At 45.0% G+C, this 17646-nt stretch overlaps 1 protein-coding gene across 3 annotated transcripts in view; it reads left to right on the forward strand.

Moving 5' to 3' along the window:
• The first annotated feature begins 279 nt into the window (after positions 1-279).
• MTMR14 (myotubularin related protein 14) overlaps positions 280-17646 on the forward strand; it is a 52878-nt gene continuing 35511 nt past the window's right edge. For 2 of the 3 annotated variants that reach the window (XM_036266367.1, XM_036266368.1), the window contains exons 1-5: positions 287-572; positions 1466-1614; positions 7818-7926; positions 16735-16810; positions 17097-17157. In XM_036266367.1, coding sequence (XP_036122260.1) covers positions 417-572; positions 1466-1614; positions 7818-7926; positions 16735-16810; positions 17097-17157 — 551 coding nt within the window. In that variant the 5' untranslated portion in view covers positions 287-416. Of the gene's footprint in view, positions 573-1465; positions 1615-7817; positions 7927-16734; positions 16811-17096; positions 17158-17646 lie in introns of all 3 variants that reach the window. The other variant, XM_036266366.1, reaches the window with a different exon arrangement.

Consider the following 17646-nt stretch of genomic DNA (forward strand, 5'->3'; position numbering starts at 1 on the left):
GTTTGTTTCACTCTTACTCGCTTCTTTCCCATGGTTCGGTCCTCCTCCTTCCTTCAAGGCCCGCCCACCTGCTCCGCAGCCCCAATGGTTCAGCCCGGCTTCCCCAGGGGAAACCCCGTGGGGCGGAGCACCTCGGCTCTGCGAGTAGTTCGGCCCCCTCCCCCGAGACCACTCGGATCGCTCCGCGTCTGACGGTGGGCCGGTAATCGTGGGGCAGGGCGCGAGTCCCGGCTCCGATTGGCCAGGGCGGGTAAACATCCGGCAGAGTGGGGCGGGGCCGGAAGTGGAAGCGGAAGGCGGCGGCTGAAGCGGTTCTGGAGGTTCCGGACTTGAAGTCGGGTACCTCCAAGTGCCATGGGCCGGGCTGAGGCGCGCTGAAGGGGACGCGGGACGCTGCAGGGACTCGGGGCTGGGCCATGGCTGGGGCTCGGGCCGCCGCAGCAACTTCCGCCGGGTCTTCGACTTCTTCGGGTAACCCGCCGCCGCAGGAGCCGGGGCTCGGAGAGCTGCTGGAGGAGTTCTCCCGGACTCAGTACCGGGCCAAGGACTGCAGCGGGACCGGCGGCTCTAAGGTGAGTTCGGAGGCGTGGTGAGCAGGAGAAGGTCCCTGGCTTGGGAAGCTACAGCGGAAAGGCTGAGGTTAGGGGTCAGAGGAAGGAGAGTTCCCAGGATCTGGATCCGGAGAGTAAGGGTCGGTTTTAAAAACCGAAAAAAGGAGGAACCGAGGTCAGAATGAGGCAACGAAGAACGTCTTCTTGGTTTGAGGCAAGGGGTTTGGAGGTCAAGGATCAGAGTGAGGGGCCAGGTTCAGAGATTAGAGAGAAGGAGCTGAGGAGGGTTACTCCCCTGCATCAGGCGGGGACAAAAACCAAGATTTAAAAAAAAAGAAAAAAGTCTAGCCCTCAGGCTAGATTTTTAAAAACCTGTGGAGTATTCCTCCAGTTCAGAGGTCAGAATGAAGGGACTGGAGTAGGGGGGCTGAGTGGAGCCGAGAGATGAACTGTGTTGCCTCCTTATACTATCTCCTGTACAACATGACACTAAACTTAGGCCCATCCCTTAGCTTCCCGTGTAGAGCAGGAAGACAGCCCTGTTGACTCCCTCTGTTCCTTTATCAAAAGCAGGCTTCGGTTCTTCTTTTTTCTAGCCTTGGAATTCCTTTCAGTCACTTTATTGCCAGACCTGGAAGGCTGTAATGAAAGCTGTAATTCTCTTCTTCAAATCCTTAACAACAATGTTACTGCAACATTGAGGGGTTCAGAGCCGCTCCCATAGTATACCACGTGTTGGTTAATGAACTACACAGTTAGGGCCTGTGACCCTGCAATAGGTCTTTTCCTGGCACTGAATAATAATTACAGAGGCACATGTCACTCCCAGTGACCTCTCTAGGTCATAAACCACCTAATTCTCACATTCAGAGCCCCAGAATCATTTTTATGCTCAGGTCTCCTCCTCTGTGCAGGTTGAGCGCATCGAGAAGAGATGTCTGGAGCTGTTTGGCCGAGACTACTGTTACAGCGTGATCCAAAATGTGAATGGGGATATCTGCGGCCACTACCCCCAGCACATCGTGTTCCTGGAGTATGAAAGTTCTGAGAAAGAGAAAGACATGTGAGCATCATGTGACCAGAGTGGGTCTGTCTGGGGAGGCCTTGCCAGCTCATTCCGAGTCAGGAAGTCTTCAGCTGAGCAGGGCTCTGGGCTGGGCAACTTCGCTTTCCCCAGGTGTTAAGCCTTAGCCACATCTTTATTTACTTCAGGGTTTGATATGTAAGACTGACACGGCAGCTTAGCATAGAATGGTAGAATAGGGATTGGGAGTCACAGCCCTGGACTTCCATTTCACTCCCACCCTAAAGCAACTCACCTCAGTGTCCTTTTTTTTTTTTTTTTTAAGAAAATGTGGGTGGGAGGTGTGCAGTGTTAACATGCTTAAGAGCCTGACTAAGGTCTGGAGTCTGATTGCTTGAGTTTACATTCTGGCTGCCTTACTTGCTGGCTGTGTAAATAATTTGTGCAAGTTATTTAACTTCTTTGTTAGTTTTCTCATTGGTAAGTGTACCTCTTTAGAAAAGTGGCTAGTGCAATCCCTGATGATGAATGTGGCTATTATAAGCCTGGCATGTTGTAAGAATTAGAAGTAAGAGCTACCATTTATATAGGGCCTGCCAAGGTCTGAGTGCTTTCTATGGGGTAACAGTTCATACCACAGCAGACATAAAGTACCTGGCACAGGTTGCAGCCCATAGGTGGTTAGTAAATGGTAGCAGTTGTTTGACACTAAAAAATTATCACAGCCCAGCCAGTGTGGTGAGGTTGGTTAAGCATGATCCCAAATACCAGGAGGTCACTGGTTCAACACCCGGTCAGGGCACATGCCTGGGTTGTGGGTTCGATCCCCAGTTAGGGGCGTGTAGGAGGCAGGCGATTGATGTTTCTGTGTCTCTCTGAAATCAGTTAAAACAATCACCATATTGAGGCTCTAGAAAATGCTTTATGTCAATCTCAAAGTTTGTTCCCCTAGTCTCCCTGCTTGCTGCTGATTTTAAGGGAATTTTAGGAGCTGTTTTCAACAATATCTGTGAAAGCCTAGCCCCATGAATGTTAGGATGAGTGCTACAATAGAGTCGTGCTGCAAAGTGTAGGAGGCCATCTCTACCCACAGCATGCCCATCAGTGCACCCAGGAACTGGCTAGAAACTCTGAATCTCGAGCTCCAGAGCCTCTGAATCAGTCAAAATCAAGCATAACAAGATGCCTCAGTGTTTTGTATGCACATTAATGTTTGAGAAGTTCTGTTGTAGGCCTATCAGCAGTCTGGTTTGTGTGTTTGGGAAGACCCCATGGTGGAGATCCTTTTCAGATAGAATTGGAAGGATGAGTAAGAGTATCCCAGAAGACCAAGAAGTATGGACCTGGGGGTGTTAGTGGTTTTATTTCCTACTATCCCCTGAACACTCATTAAAATAATAGATTCTAGGGCCCCTGAATCAGAATTTCCAGAATCTACATTCTCAGAGAGCTCCCTAGATCAGTCTTACATATGCTATAACCTGATAACTGCTGCTGTGGGCTGCCAGGAGTCAAGGCTTTCGAGCAGAACAACCAGTTTGGAGGAGTTCAAGGACTAAGCCTTAGTTTTCTCATCTGTAAAATGGGATATCTGTAAGTGTACCAGCTCATGAGCTTGTGGTGGTGTTCACTGAAAAAAACGAATGCAGTAGAAAAACAAATTATATGTAGATCGTAAAAATTGTATCATATCCTCAGTTGTATAACCTAAGAACTTCAGGGATCTCCAAGCCTAAAGAATTGGGTTTTCCTATGGTCCTATTATTTATGATTCCTCTTTCTTCCTAACGTCTTCCAAAATTAGGTCACCTCACCTTCTACAAGCCTTTAGCTAAAGTTTCTGAACAAGAGCTCTTTTTCCTTGCCCTTGCCCTTGCCCTCATTCCAACCCTCTTCAATGCTGACTGGTGGTTTTACAATGGCATTATGATACTAAGTTCAGGTGTAGTCAAGGTGTTGCTTTTCCAACTTGATTTTGTGAGTGAATCACCTGAGGCTCTAGTTACGAGGCCGAATCTGACTCAGTAGGTCTAGAGTGGGGCCTTGCCTTCTGCATTTTCTAACAAGCTCCCAGGTAATGCCAAACCACCCTGTTGTAGCAGTATTCTAAGGAACCTCAGTCTTGGTTGCCTCACAGAAACTTTTCTGGGAAGGAAATAAGTTTGGTGCTGATTCAGTCTAGCCCTTAAAGAGAGGGAAACTAACATTTGTAAAGTGCCTACTGTTTGGCATGTGTTATTAGAGTTTCATACAATAACTCGCTCAAGTCCTGCAGACACCTAGCAAAGAAGACAGTATGACGTCCATTGTACAGAAGAGGAAGTTGAAACCTACAGATATAGTTAGCAGAGTGGGGTTAAAAACCAGGTCTTCCTCATCCTGCTCTGTCCACCCATGTCCCCATTTTTTCTGTCATCACCATGGCTTTCCAGTCTTGTCTAGCAGAGTCTCACCTTCCAGACCAGGGCTACTGTGGTCCATCCCTAAACCTGGAGTTGTTTATTGGGGTTTGTTTTTACTTTTCACTACTTGCAAGGCCTTGAAGTGATAACTGAGTAGGCGATGCCTGTTTGTTGAAGAAAAGGGAGTATATGCATGTTTAGGTGGGACAAGTAGAAATTTTTACTTCTTTACATATCTGGCTTTGGTGTTAATATGACACTAATTAGACTGAGTTACAGAGGGTAGAACTGGATTGAAGTGGTTAGGTCTGCTTAACACTCCTCAGTTTAGCCCATCATTCAGGAATAGAAGCCTGGACAGGGATCTCTGAACAGCCAAGACATGTTTATCAACAAGTTTTCATTGAGCTCCTGTCATGTGGCAGTCCACAGAGATCCATTTGGAAGCCTTAGTAGATAGATGAAGTCCCGATCCTTAGGCTAGTGGGTAACAGAAACCAAATAAATAAGCAATGACAGTGTTACAGGCACCTCTCTCAGACACCAGAGAGGTGTTACCAGACAGCCCCCTGAGTTGTAGGGAGAGGTTTTTGACTTCTCATGTGAATGAATTCAAATGAATGACTCCAGATAATTGCGTTGTGTTAAAGTGAATTTATTAAGAAAGTAGAGCATGCAAATTTATTAAAGAAGCAAGGCAAGCGATCTATACATCTGGCTTATAAAGCACAGATGGGCGCTCTCAGCTAACCCGAGGAGCGAGAGTGGGGGTGTGTGTGTGTGTGTGGGGGGTTCTGCCTTATATACTTTTCTGTTTATAAATGTTAAAATTCCTCTGCTAGATAACCTGGTACAGGTTAACTCTGAAGCCTTCTCACTTTTACTTTGTTATGGCTTTCCCAGAATTTATGAGAAGCACCTGGCAATTAAATCCTGAGACTGTTGGCTTTTTTTGTTTAAGCAGTGGGATAAGACTGAACTCTTCCTTCCCCCTCCTTCCTCCTCTCTGCTGTCTTTTAGGTAGTTTCAGGGTAATTTACGCTATGTAGTCTCTGATGGCATTATGATTCCTCGTCTTCTCCCCCTTTCTGCATCTTTTATTTAGTGAGGAGGGGTATTTAGCCACTAGCTCTCACTGTCCTTGTTGGGGAAGATAATGGCCTGTTATTTATAAGCTAGCTGCAAGCTCCCCAAATTGTTTGGCCTTGTTTAATTTTCTTGTCTCAGTTTCTCTATTCCACTTGCTGAGGGATTTTCCTAGCTTTTTACTATCATGTAACAACAGTGTCACAAGAGCCAGAATTAGGGAAGTGCAGATGACGCACTGGGGGATAGTAAAGTTCTGTACCCATTTCCATTATGTGTGAGGGGTGGGGGGTTTCCCCACACCAACCAGTTTTCAAGACACCAGTTGGGTGTCCCACAATTCAGCTCAATTCTGACACTACCTAGAAATAGCATTAGATTCCATAGGGTAAAGGCTCAGTCCTGCAAAATAAACAAATACACAAGCCTACACTTCTTATTATGAGCATCATGTGCCAGACACACAGTTCAGTGCTTAGCACTGTAAGAAAAAGATCCTAAGGCCAAGAGATAATAAAAATAAAAACAGGAACTTTAGACAGAAACTGAATTGTTTCTTTGAGTAGAGGAATGAGGAAAATAAAACACCAACTAGCTTAACAAGAATAAGTATGCCTGCCTCTACATTAAAAGGCTATACAGCCCTGGCCGGTTTGGCTCAGCAGTTAGAGTGTCGCCTGTGGTCCAGAGAGACCCGGGTTCGGTTCCCGCTAAGGGCATGTACCTCGGTTGCAGTTTTTCCCCTGCCCTGGTTGGTCATGCGGGTGGCAGCCACTTGATGTGTCCCTTTCACGTCGATGTTCCTCTCTCTCTCCCTCCCACTCTATCTGAACAAAAAATGGAAAAATGTCCTCGGGTGAGGATTAAAAAAAAGGCTGTACAGAACCCGTACAAGGGAAATGCATACAGGCATGTTCTTCACGTTGGCTCTGTGGAGAGTTTGCTCAATAGAAGGACTCAACCTGGGAGAATCACATGTAGTTTCAAGGCATTTAGAGCACAGAGGGAACTGCTGGTATAGCTAAGGGAGAGTCAGTTGCAACAGATGGTGCTGACTAGGTCTGTGAAAATGGCCTGGGGCCACCAGAAGGTTTAGAAGACTGCTGGAACAGCACTGTTTGTGCTTTCTTTTGTATTCTAATGGACTCTGAGTTTAATTAGGCAATTGTTTTGTACTAAGGTGCCTTTTTATTTCAGAGAGAAACTGAGTGATGAGAAGGCAACAGAACTGGGTTTTCAGTGAGCCATGTGTTTTCTAGAGCCTGGCTGGCAGCCTATGCCACCCTACAGGCACCTTGAAGAGGTACCCCAGCTTCTTCAAGTTTGCCATTCTTCCTTCAAAAAAAGAATAAAAAGGATTACAGAAGTAACATCTTTACTTAGACCTTCAGAAAAGGAAATATAAGTCCTCCTCCTTTACCTCCTTGTTCTCTTTCCAAGATCAAACTTTTAGTCCAGGTTTTTATTTGAAGAGTCCCTTTTAACTTTAATTTCAGATCCCTACTTGATAGTTACATTTTTAGTAACTGGCTTGAGAATATATCTATGAAGACTACTATGAAATGAACAGTATTTTATTTTATTTTTTATTTTTAACTATGTTTTTATCGATTTTTTTTTTTTTAGAGAGAGAGAGGGAGGGAGAAAGAGATAGCAACATCGATATGAGAGAGAAACATTGACCAGCCGCCTCCCCGCACACCCCTACCAGGGACTGATCCCACAACCCAGGCATGTGCCCGACTAGGAATCGAACCAAGACCTCTCAGTCCATGGGACAACATTCAATTCATTGAGCCACACCGGCCGGGAAAAATCAGCAGTGTTTTAAAAATACTTTGTCTTTTTCTTAATGCCAACAGCATCCGTGCTTTAAAAGGTACCATAGATGTGTAGGAGTCACTAAACCAATTCATTCTGAAGCAGTTATTTTGTGTGCATGTGCCTTGCAATAATATGCAGATCCCCAGAAGGATTACAGGTGTGGGAGTTAAAGGCCCTTTGGAACTTGGCCTGGAAGTTCAACCCTTGTAAGGTGGGAAACATGAATGCCTTCCCTCCCTTCTACTTTGTCACTCTGCATAGTTGGGATAGCTTCCCCCTCTTTTAACTTTCTTGCTTCTTATTTCTTTTGCACTCAGAAGCTATGACTGGCTTATTTAGAGCCTTTTACTAAGGTTCAGTAGGTGAATGAATCTATGAGAGTAGACCCTTATTTTGGGGATCTACTGATATGATATGATTTGATAGGGGTGTGACTTGCTGGAGCTCATTTCTTTTTTTTTTTTAATTTTGTTTTCTTTATTGATTTTAGAGAGAGAAGGAGAGGGAGGGAGAGATAGAAACATTGATGAGAGAGAACATTGATTGGCTGCCCCTATATGCCCCCCCCACTGGGGTTTTGGCCCACAACCTGGGCATGTGCCCTGATCGGGAATCGAACCGGCGACCTCTTGGTGCATGGGTTGACGCTCAACCACTGAGCCACACCAGCCAGGCTTTTTTTTTTTTATCTTATAAGTTCCGAAATCAGGATCACTTAAATGTTAATACATATGATACAGCACTCCCCCCTCCCCCAAATATATCCATGATCTAGAATTTAGGAATTAGAGCACTTACTAAATTTGAAAAGAGTGTTCACACACACACATGCAGACCTAGCATGGGATCTTTGTGAAAACACACGTGCACACACACACACACACAGGCCCACTTAGAAACCAGCTTAACCTGCCTCTCGTCCGTTGTCAGGTTTCAGAGCACTGTGCAAGTGAGCAAGTTGCAAGACCTCGTTAACCGAAGCAAGACAGCCAGGTGCAGAGGACGGTTTGTCTGCCCGGTGATCTTGTTCAAGGGCAAGGTAAGACCGCGCCATAAACTCACTCCCTGAAACCCTCTTTTGGGGTAACTGGCTTAATGTAAAGTGTAGAATAATCTTGTTCTTAGCCTTTGCCAGCCAAGTATTGGTGGTTACTGGGTACCTGGTTCTGTGGAAAGCAGACTAGAGAAACAGACCAATTCTGATAACCACCTTCATGGATGAGTCTAGGTAGAGAAGGGATAGTCACACTTGAGTACCCCACCGTGTGTTCTGGAGCCAGACTGCTGAGGTTCAGATTGTGGTATTGTTTGCTGCCTGTGGAAGGCCTTAGTTTCCTTCTCTGTAAAATGAGAATAAAAATCATGCCTACATCATAGGTTTATGGAGTAGATTAGATCAAGAGAGTTATTATATTATTGTGTATTCATTTCTTTCAGTCATATAGTTCACCAAGTATTTATATATTTATTTTAAAATACGTTTTTATTGATTTTTTTAGAGCGAGCAGAAGAGAAATAGAGATAGAAACGTCAATGTGAGAAACATCAGTTGGCTGCCTCCTGCATGCCCCCTACTGGGGATGGAGCCTGCAACCTGGGCATGTGCCCTGACCCAGAATGGAACCAGGACCTCTTAGTCCATGGGACAATGCTCAATCCACTGAGCCATACCAGCCGTATTCATTAAATGCTTACTATGTTCTAGGCAATGTTTCAAGCCTTAAGTTACATCAGTATATAGAGAAAAACCCTTACCCTCGTGGAGCTTATATTCTAGTGACTATTGTTAATTTGACTTCCCAGTATGGTCACATTTCACCTATCCTTTTATAATTCTTTGGTGTAAGTAATGTACCCATTTTGCAGATGAGACTCAAAGAGGTTAATAATTTCCCTAAGTTTACTTTAAACACTAGAGAGCTGAGATTTGATTCTATCCCAAAACTTCTTCAGGCTACCACACTGTAATTTAGAGTCACACGGTGTGGTGTAAGAGGAACCTCACCAAAGAGGGGCAGTGATGTGGACTGGCTGAATGATGGCCTCGTTAAGTGAGCAGGGCTTGGCTTGAGAGCATTAGAAGATAAGCAGAATAATAATTGGCAGGATGGTTGGGAGGGTGTCCCAAGCAGGTGATGCAGCATGAGAAAAGGCATGGTGGCAAGAACAAGAGAGGCCAGGAGACCTTCCTGACTAGAGTGGAAGGTACGTGTCCAAGCAGAGAATGGAAGGGATTGGGTGCAGGTGGCTAAATGTTGACCAAGGTGTTTCCGTTGACCAGGTGAGCCACTGTGGTTCTTGAGCAGGCAAATACAGGATGAAAGTAGCATTTTGTGGAAGATTAGTCCAGGAAGAGTAGACTTAAAGTAGAGATCCTAGAGGAGGCAAGGGGAGCAAGGATGCAGTCTCTTTAGTCATTTAACAGGTGTCTGAGTGCACTTGCTGTAGCTTACACCCCAGTGGCCTACAGGCTCCAGTTGTAGTGACCCAGCATGAGTGGTTGAGGGTCAGGGCAGGGCCAGGCAAGACAGTGGGGAGAAGGCGTGTGAGGCTTGTTTCTATCCCTTTGTGTCTTTCTTTTGTAAAATGTGAGAAGGGCAAATGTGAAAGGAGAGGTAGGAAGGGAGATTTAGCCAAAGGCTTTCTTGAGCAAGTTAATTTTAGGAGAAAGTATGTATGGAAGTTAAGTTACCCAAAATTGATCATCTTAAGTTATTTGTCTCACCCTTTGGAAAGTTTTCATGTTCCTGGGAGTTACCAGAACTCTAGTTTAAAGATCACTGCTCTACAGAGCAAAGTGCTCTAGAAATTGCACAGGAAATACTCAAACCAGTGTTTCTCAGCGTGTGTTCCATTGAACAGTAGTTTAAGGATATACTTGTGAAAAGCATTCCCTGTCCAACAAGAATGAGAAATACTGCATACTAGGTTTGGCCTGACACCCAAGCTCCAGATTCATAAGGTACATTGATAACGTATACATTGACACAGTAAAGGCTCTGAGAAGTCCTGTAGCAGAGAGACCTGTGTAGCTTTGTCTGGTCTGGTATTTCTCACTCATATGTCTGCAGACCATGAGTTAGGAACTTGCCTGAATACATTTGGGAAATGTCACACTGAACAGCTTAGTCTAATGGGGTTGCTTAATGGCAGATTGTTAGCATTTACAGGCTAAGCTGGCCTGTGAGAAAAGAGCCCTAAACCAATTGATTTCAGAGGGAGGGTGATGAGTTGGAGGGATTATGCTGAGGAGGCTTTGGTGTTCCTAAATCTTCCTGAGGGCTTTTCCATTAATCCTTTCTTCCTTTGCACCTTCTTGTCCAGGCAGTGTCATACCATCTTATACCCGTTAGCTTCCCCTGACTCAGTTGGTGTTCACTTAAAACCTACTTACAAATGCTTTATTCTAATTGTGTGTTTGAATATCTGTCATTTCCTCCTCTCTGCTGTAATCGCTCTGAGGGCAGAGGTCTTGTCTTACTGCTGTCCTCCCAGCACCTGGCAAAGTTCCCTCCAGCTTGTACACACAAACTCAACAGGAAGATGCTGCTCTTGGATAAAGCAGTAGTGCGCCCTGTGCTAGTTTCTAGGAAGACAGAGGTGAAGCAAACATTTCTTGTCCTCATGGATCTCAGTGAGTGGGGAAGGCAGGCGAGCGAACAGGGAATTGAGAGGGAGACTTGGTAAGGCACAAGAATGTTTGCTGTGGAATGGGCATGTGGAGAGGTGTGGCACTCAGTAGGCATTTAGTTACTAGTGCGGTGATGGCAATCTTTATTGCCAACATTATTTCAGAGGCAGCTACCTCTGCCAGGTTGGGGAAGGGGGAGTATGTTAACTGCTTGCTTCCTGCTTCCTTCAAAGCTCAGGTCAGTGTGGCTAGGCAACTGTGGAACTAAATGTTTAATTTTTTTTATTTTCATGTATTTTATTTTTAATTGAGATAAAATTGACACATAACATTATATTAGTTTCAGGCGTTCAACATAATGACTCAATATTTGTATATATTTTGCAAAAGAGTCATCACAGTCCTACTGGTGTGGCTCAGTGGTTGAGCATCAGCCCATGCACCAAGAGGTCACTGGTTCAATTCCTGGTCAGGACACATGCCCAGGTTGTGGGCCAGATCCCCATTGGGGAGCATGCAGGAGGCGGCCAGTCGGTGTTCTCTCTCATCAGTGTTTCTCTCTCTCCCCCTCTCACTTCCTCTCTTTAAAAATCAATAAAGAAAAAATAATAATAATCATCACAGTAATCTAGTTAACTCACCACACACAGTTACAATTTTTTTTCTTGTGATGAGAATTTTTAAGATCTGTGCTCTTAACCACTCTCAAATATGCACTACAGTATTATTAACTCTAGTCACCATACATTACATCCCCATGACTTACTTATTTTATAACTGGAAGTTTGTACCTTTTGTGCTTTTTAAAAATAATTTTTTATTTTTAATTATAGTTGATGTACAATATTATATTAGTTCCAGATGTACAACCCAGTGACTAGACATTTATATAACTTGAGAAGTGAACATCCCAGTAAATCTAGTACCCCCCTGACACTATATATAGTTATTAAAATATTATTGCCTATATTCCTTATGCTATACTTTACATCCCCATGACTATTCTGTTACTACCAATTTGTACTTCTCAATCCCTTCACCTTTTCCACCCATCCCACCAACCCCCTCCCATCAAAGTGGCAACTATCAAAGTGTTCTATCTATGAGTCTGTTTCTGGTCTGCTTGTTTGTTTATTTTGTTTTTTAGGTTACACATAGAAGTGAATCATATGGCATTTTTCTCTCTCTGTTTTACTTGTCTCACTCAACACAAGACCCTGTAGGTCCATCCATGTTGTTGCAGATGGCAAGATTTCATTCTTTTTAATGGCTGAGTCATAGTCATTGTATATAATCACCACTTCTTTATCTGTTCATCTATTGATGGACACTTAGGTTGCTTCCTTATCTTGGCTATTGTAAATAATGCTGCAATGAACATATGGATGCATATGTCTTTTCAAGGTAATCTTTTGGGTTTCTTCAGATAAATACCCAGAAATGGAATTGCTGGGTCCTTCTTTGTCTTGATACAGCCTTTTGTTTTAAAGTCTATTTTGTCGCCCTGGCCGGTTTTACTCAGTGGTTAGAGCATCAGCCTGCGGTCCTGAGAGACCCGGGTTCGGTTCCTGCTAAGGGCACGTACCTTGGTTGCAGTTTGTCCCTGGCCCTGGTTGGTCGTGCGGGTGGCAGCCACTCGATGTGTCCCTTTCACTTCAATGTTTCTCTCTCTTTCTCTGTTCCTCTCTCTCCCTCCCACTCTACTTGAACAAAAAATGGAAAAATGTCTTCAGGTGAGGATAAAAAAAAATTAAATAAAACTTTAAAAATATAAAGTCTATTTTGCCTGGTGTAAGTATTGCTACCCTAGCTTTTTTGTTTCTATTTTTATATTTCAGTTAATTTACCTTTTATAGCTGTCGCAGTGGAGGATATTTTCTTTTTGGCTAAACACAACTTTATTTTGGGACAGGACTACATTTCCCTTTGTACTTGATCTTAGCAAAAAGGTCGAGAAGTGATACATTTCTCTTTATTTACTAATTTTTTAAATTTATTAACGGGGAGGGCGGGAGCTGGCGGAGGGAGGCGCCCCCTGGTGCCTGGGAAGGGGGGTCCCCTCTGCCCACACCGGGCCTGGAAGGGGACAGAGAGCCCCCCCCTCGCCCCCCTGGCTCAGGCCCCAGCCCGGCTGGTGGGGAGGGAGAGGGGGCAGTTCCCAGCCAGTCGATACATTTCTCTTTAAGTGCTGCAAGTAAAGCATCTTAGCTGAGATGTGCTTTAATACATAACAGATTTTGAAATCTTAATACAAAGAATGTAAAATATTAATAATTTTAAAGTGGTTGTATGTTGACATATTTTTGATATTTTACTTTAAATAAGATATATTATAACGTTTTTTTTTTTATCCTCGAGGACATTTTTCCATTTTTTTTTGTTCAGATAGAGTGGAAGGGAAAGAGAGGAAAAGAGAGAGAAACATCGATGTGAAAGGGACACATCGAGTAGCTGCCTCCTGCACTACCCAACCAAGGCTGGGGACAAACTGCAACCGAGGTACATGCCCTTAGCGGGAACTGAACCCAGGTCTCTCAGGACTGCAGGCCGACGCTCTAACTGCTGAGCCAAACTGGCCAGGGCTACTTTTTTTTTTTTTTAACTCAGATTAAGCATTTAAGGGCGGGATGTTCTCCAGTGCCATTTTTTCCCTTAACACTTCGCAGTCTGGTTTTTTGTTTGTTTGTTTTTTTGCATTTATCTTCAGATAGAGTGGGAGGAAGAGAGAAAGTGAAACATTGATACGAGAAACATCGAGTGGTTGCCACCCATATAACCCCAACCAGGGCCGGGGACAAACTGCAACCGAGGTACGTGCCCTTAGAAGGAACCAAACTCAGGCCTTTCTGGTCAGTGGGCTGACGCTCTAAACACAGCAAACTGGCCAGGGCTGTAGTCTGGTTTTTAGACAATTAAAATGAGGACAAATCATCTTTCTTTTTGCCTCCCCCCTCAAGAGATGGGGAGCAGAGGTCAGCCACTTTATTTCTGTGTGCCAAAGTTGGGTAAACAGATTAGCAAATTGTACAGAGCGATATTCCTCATTCAGAATTAGGTAAATGGAGAACATTCAAAGTTCATCCTGCTTTTCCAGTTAAGAGCTAAGCTTCAAGTACAGAAATGATGGGTTATAAGTGGGAATCTTGAGGCAAGGGAGCAGGGGTCAGAAGTTAGACTGTGCAGTTGGGTACAGCCTCCCCCAGGCACCAGCCTAGGACCTTTCTACAGAGGTCTGTACCCATCTCAATGAGTTAGCCAGCTTACCTGCCCTTTTCTATCTGACTAGTTCTCTGGCTGCCTCAGTTAACAAAAGACAAGGACAAATCAAAGGGATGTGGAATACCTTGGAGCAGAAAGTGGTATCTGAACCTTCGAAAATTCAAGAATCGGTCTCAGAGATCAGCCACCAAAGGGGTGCATGTCTGCTCTGAAAGTATTTAACAGAAAAATGACAAAGAAGAGTGAGATTTGGTGCCAGCAGCTCAGATGATGTGGAAGAGTAGGCATGATACCACATGCCAGTAAAACTCAGACAAGCCATATGCCCCCGTTTTCTTGATTTTGGGAATCAGACCCCTCCCCCCTTACCATTAGGGTCTTGGGGTCCTCCTCCTGGGGATTGAAATTTCCCTGCTACAGCTCTCTACTTTGCTGCTCCTAATTGTTGGCTGATCACCTTAGCACAGGGGCTCTTAACAAGGCCTGGAGATGGGTCCATGGATGCACTTGGGAGGAGAGTTCAGAAACTCTTGAAATGTAGGTAAACTGTGGTGTGTGTATATTTTTCTGGAAAAAGTTTGTTTTCATCAGATTTTCAAAATGCTTTTGGACCTAGAAAACATTAAGCAGCCCCTGTCAGACAGAGTTCATCCTGCTTAGGCCAGCAGGAATCCCAGCCTACGCCCTTAGACTTTCAGACAACCTTCCCATAAATCCATTCTTGCCCCAGCACTGCAAAAGCACCCCACCCTGCCCCAGGTTATATCCAGGTTGCTGATCTATTACCTGCCTCTCCCCCAGGCCACCACTACCTCAGAATGCCAGAAGTTTCCACTCACACGCCTTTGCTGTAGGACCTCCACCATTTCCTTCTATTATCTTACAGGTAGGGAAGGAGAAGGCAGTATTTTGGTCTTCAGGAGACCCACTTTACATTGCCAGTCTGTGTGACCCATTCAGAAATGGCTTCACCCCCTCTCTGTCACCTTGCAACTTCCCGCAACTGCCACCCCCAGCCTTTAGCTAAACTCTGGGCTAGCTTGCTTTCCTGTCGCCTGCCATCTCCTAGTCCCCAACCCTCCTGGATCTCATCAAACACAATTTAATTAAAGACTTAAAATTAAATATATTAGTTAATGCCAATTGCCTGATTTCTAGGATTCTAGCTCTCAGAATGCTTCTTCAGTGAGGAGGAAAAGAAGAAAAGAATATATAAGTACATCTCTAGCTACTACATTTCCTTAATATAGAGGAGAGAGAAGATAAAATACCTTTTTTTTGTAAAAAGCCCATAACATTTCTCCCATAAGTGGCCCTCCTGCTTCGAAGGTTGCTCACCCAGTACTAAACAGTTCCAGGGAACCAGAAGCACACAGGCTTTGGAGGTATGTGGGTCTAGATCAAATCTCAGCTACCCTCAGTGTATGACCGGATGCACTACTTCACTTCCCTGTGCCTGTGAAGCAGCAGCATGCCTGCCACCTGCCACATCGACTTCACAGGCTTGTGAAAACTCAGTGAAAGATGGTGTAAATGTTTCAGTACCATGCCCAGCATATATATACACATGCGATAACCACCAAATCTTACCCAGGTGAACACGTGACAGCCACTGAATCTATCCATTACAATTAGTAACACTCTGGTGCCACTCATTTGGGGAGATACCCCTGATAGAGGCTGTAGATTAAGTTCTAGGCACACTTCAGACTGATTGCGGTGGCCTCGATGCTGGTAGCACTTCCTAGACCCATTCTGCTGGCCTGGAAGAGTCAGAGTCCAAGCGTTCCTTCAGCTGTGTACTTCAGAAAACCAACTGACTGTTGGTCGAAGGGTACAAGCCTCCAGTTATAAGACAAAGAAGTTCTTTTTTTTTTTAATCCTCACCCAAGAACATTATTTTTCCATTTATCTTTATTTTTTCCTTATTGATTTTAGAGGAAGGGAGAGGGAGACAGACAGAAACATCGATGAGAGAGAACATCAGTTGGCCACCCCCTGCAGGCCCCCCAATGGGGATCAGGCCTACAACCCAGGCATGTGCCCTGACCGGGAATTGAATCGGCAACCTCTTGGTGCATGGGTCGACGCTCAACCACTGAGCCACACTGGCCAAGCTCCATTTATCTTTAGATGCAGAGAGAGAGAGAGAGAAATATCGATGTGAGAGGGACACATTGACTGGTTGCCTCCTGCATGACCCTGACCGAGGCCAGGGATGAACTGTAATTGAAGTACGTGCCCTTGACTGGAATTGAACCTGCAATGCATTGCTCGGCGGGCTGACGTTCTAACTGCTGAGCCAAACTGGCCTGGGTAACAAAGAAGTTCTATATGGCTCTAATGTATAGCATGGTGATTAAAGTCATACTTAAAAATTGCAGAAAGATGCCCGGCTGGTGTGGTTCAATGGTTGAGCGTCAACCCATACACCAAGAGGTCACCAGTTTGATTCCTGGTCAGGGCACATGCCCAGGTTGTGGGCCAAATCCCCAGTTGGGAGCGAGGGGGCATGCAGGAGGTAGCCAGTTGATGTTCTCTCTCATCAGTGTTTCTATCTCTCCCTCTCCCTTCCATTCTCTAAAATCAGTAAAGTAAAAAAAAAAAGTGTTTTTTTTTTAAGTTGCAGAAAGAGATTTTTTTTAGAGAGAGAGAGAGAGAGAGAGAGAGAGAGAGAGAGAGAGAAACGTCAGTTTGTTGTTTCACTATTTATACATTCATTGGTTGGTTCTTGTATGTGCCCTGACTGGGGATTGAACCCACAACCTTCGTGTGTAGGGACGACACTAACCAACTGAGCTACCCAAATAGGGCCACAGAGAGATGATCTTAAATGTTCACACTACAAAAAAGAAATACTGATTATGTGACATGATGGAGGTGTTAGCTAACACTATGGTGGATTTTGCAGTATATAAGTGTATCAAATCAGCATGTTTTACACCTTAAAGTTACACAATGTCATATCTTAGTTAATATCTTCTGTTTCTCACCCAGCACATTTGCAGGTCAGCCACGCTGGCTGGATGGGGGGAGCTGTATGGACGCACTGGCTACAACTATATTTTCTCAGGTGAGTGTTAAGCCGTGACCTCTGTGACTAAGAACAAGAGCCCAGTCATAGATAATAACCACTCCCAGCCACAGTGGTTTAGGTAGAGGGTGGGAGGAAGCTGGGGAGAGACTAGGGCCTTCTTTTATTACCCAAGGAGATGATTGGGATAGAAGACCGGCAGCATATGGGGCATCTGGTGCTGAAAAGACACAAGGGCTGCTGGCAGGGATGGAGCTGATGGGGATGCCCCTGGGTGGAGCCCCATGCCACCACCTTCGTGCTAACAGACTGGTTTCTCTGGTAGGGGGTGCAGACGATGCCTGGGCGGATGCAGAGGACATCACAGAGGAGGACTGTGCTCTTAGGTCAGTGCCAGGTTGTTATGGATTTGGGCTTGAGTTGGGATCGGGTGTCTGACCAGTCGTGGCCATTTCTATACTGATTCACGGTGCCGCTCTCCTGGAGCCAGAAGCTTCCTCCCATTTTTATACTGATTCAAATTCATCCAGGTCCAGGTTAGTGGATTGGCTACTTTCCTCCCACTGCCAAGTCCATGGAATAGAATTGTTGAAGTTCATTACATGGCTTTGCACCAAAGCTGTTTTTATGGAATACCTGAGCAGCCTTTCTCTGCCCTGGCTGCACGTCAGGATCCCAGGGATAATGTCCCAGCCCTGGGGTTCCTGCTGCCACAGTCTGAGACAAGGCCCAGGCATCTGTGTGTGTCTCTGAGCCCTACAGTTTCCAGGGTCAGGCCGGCCAGCTTGCTTGCCCCGTGACACACAGCACGCCTGGTGCTGAGGCAAGGGCTTTAGTACCCACGTGAGAGATGAGAAGCTCCATAGCTATGACTG

Source organism: Molossus molossus, unplaced genomic scaffold, assembly GCF_014108415.1.
Source record: "Molossus molossus isolate mMolMol1 unplaced genomic scaffold, mMolMol1.p scaffold_m16_p_18, whole genome shotgun sequence".
Lineage (NCBI taxonomy): Eukaryota > Metazoa > Chordata > Mammalia > Chiroptera > Molossidae > Molossus > Molossus molossus.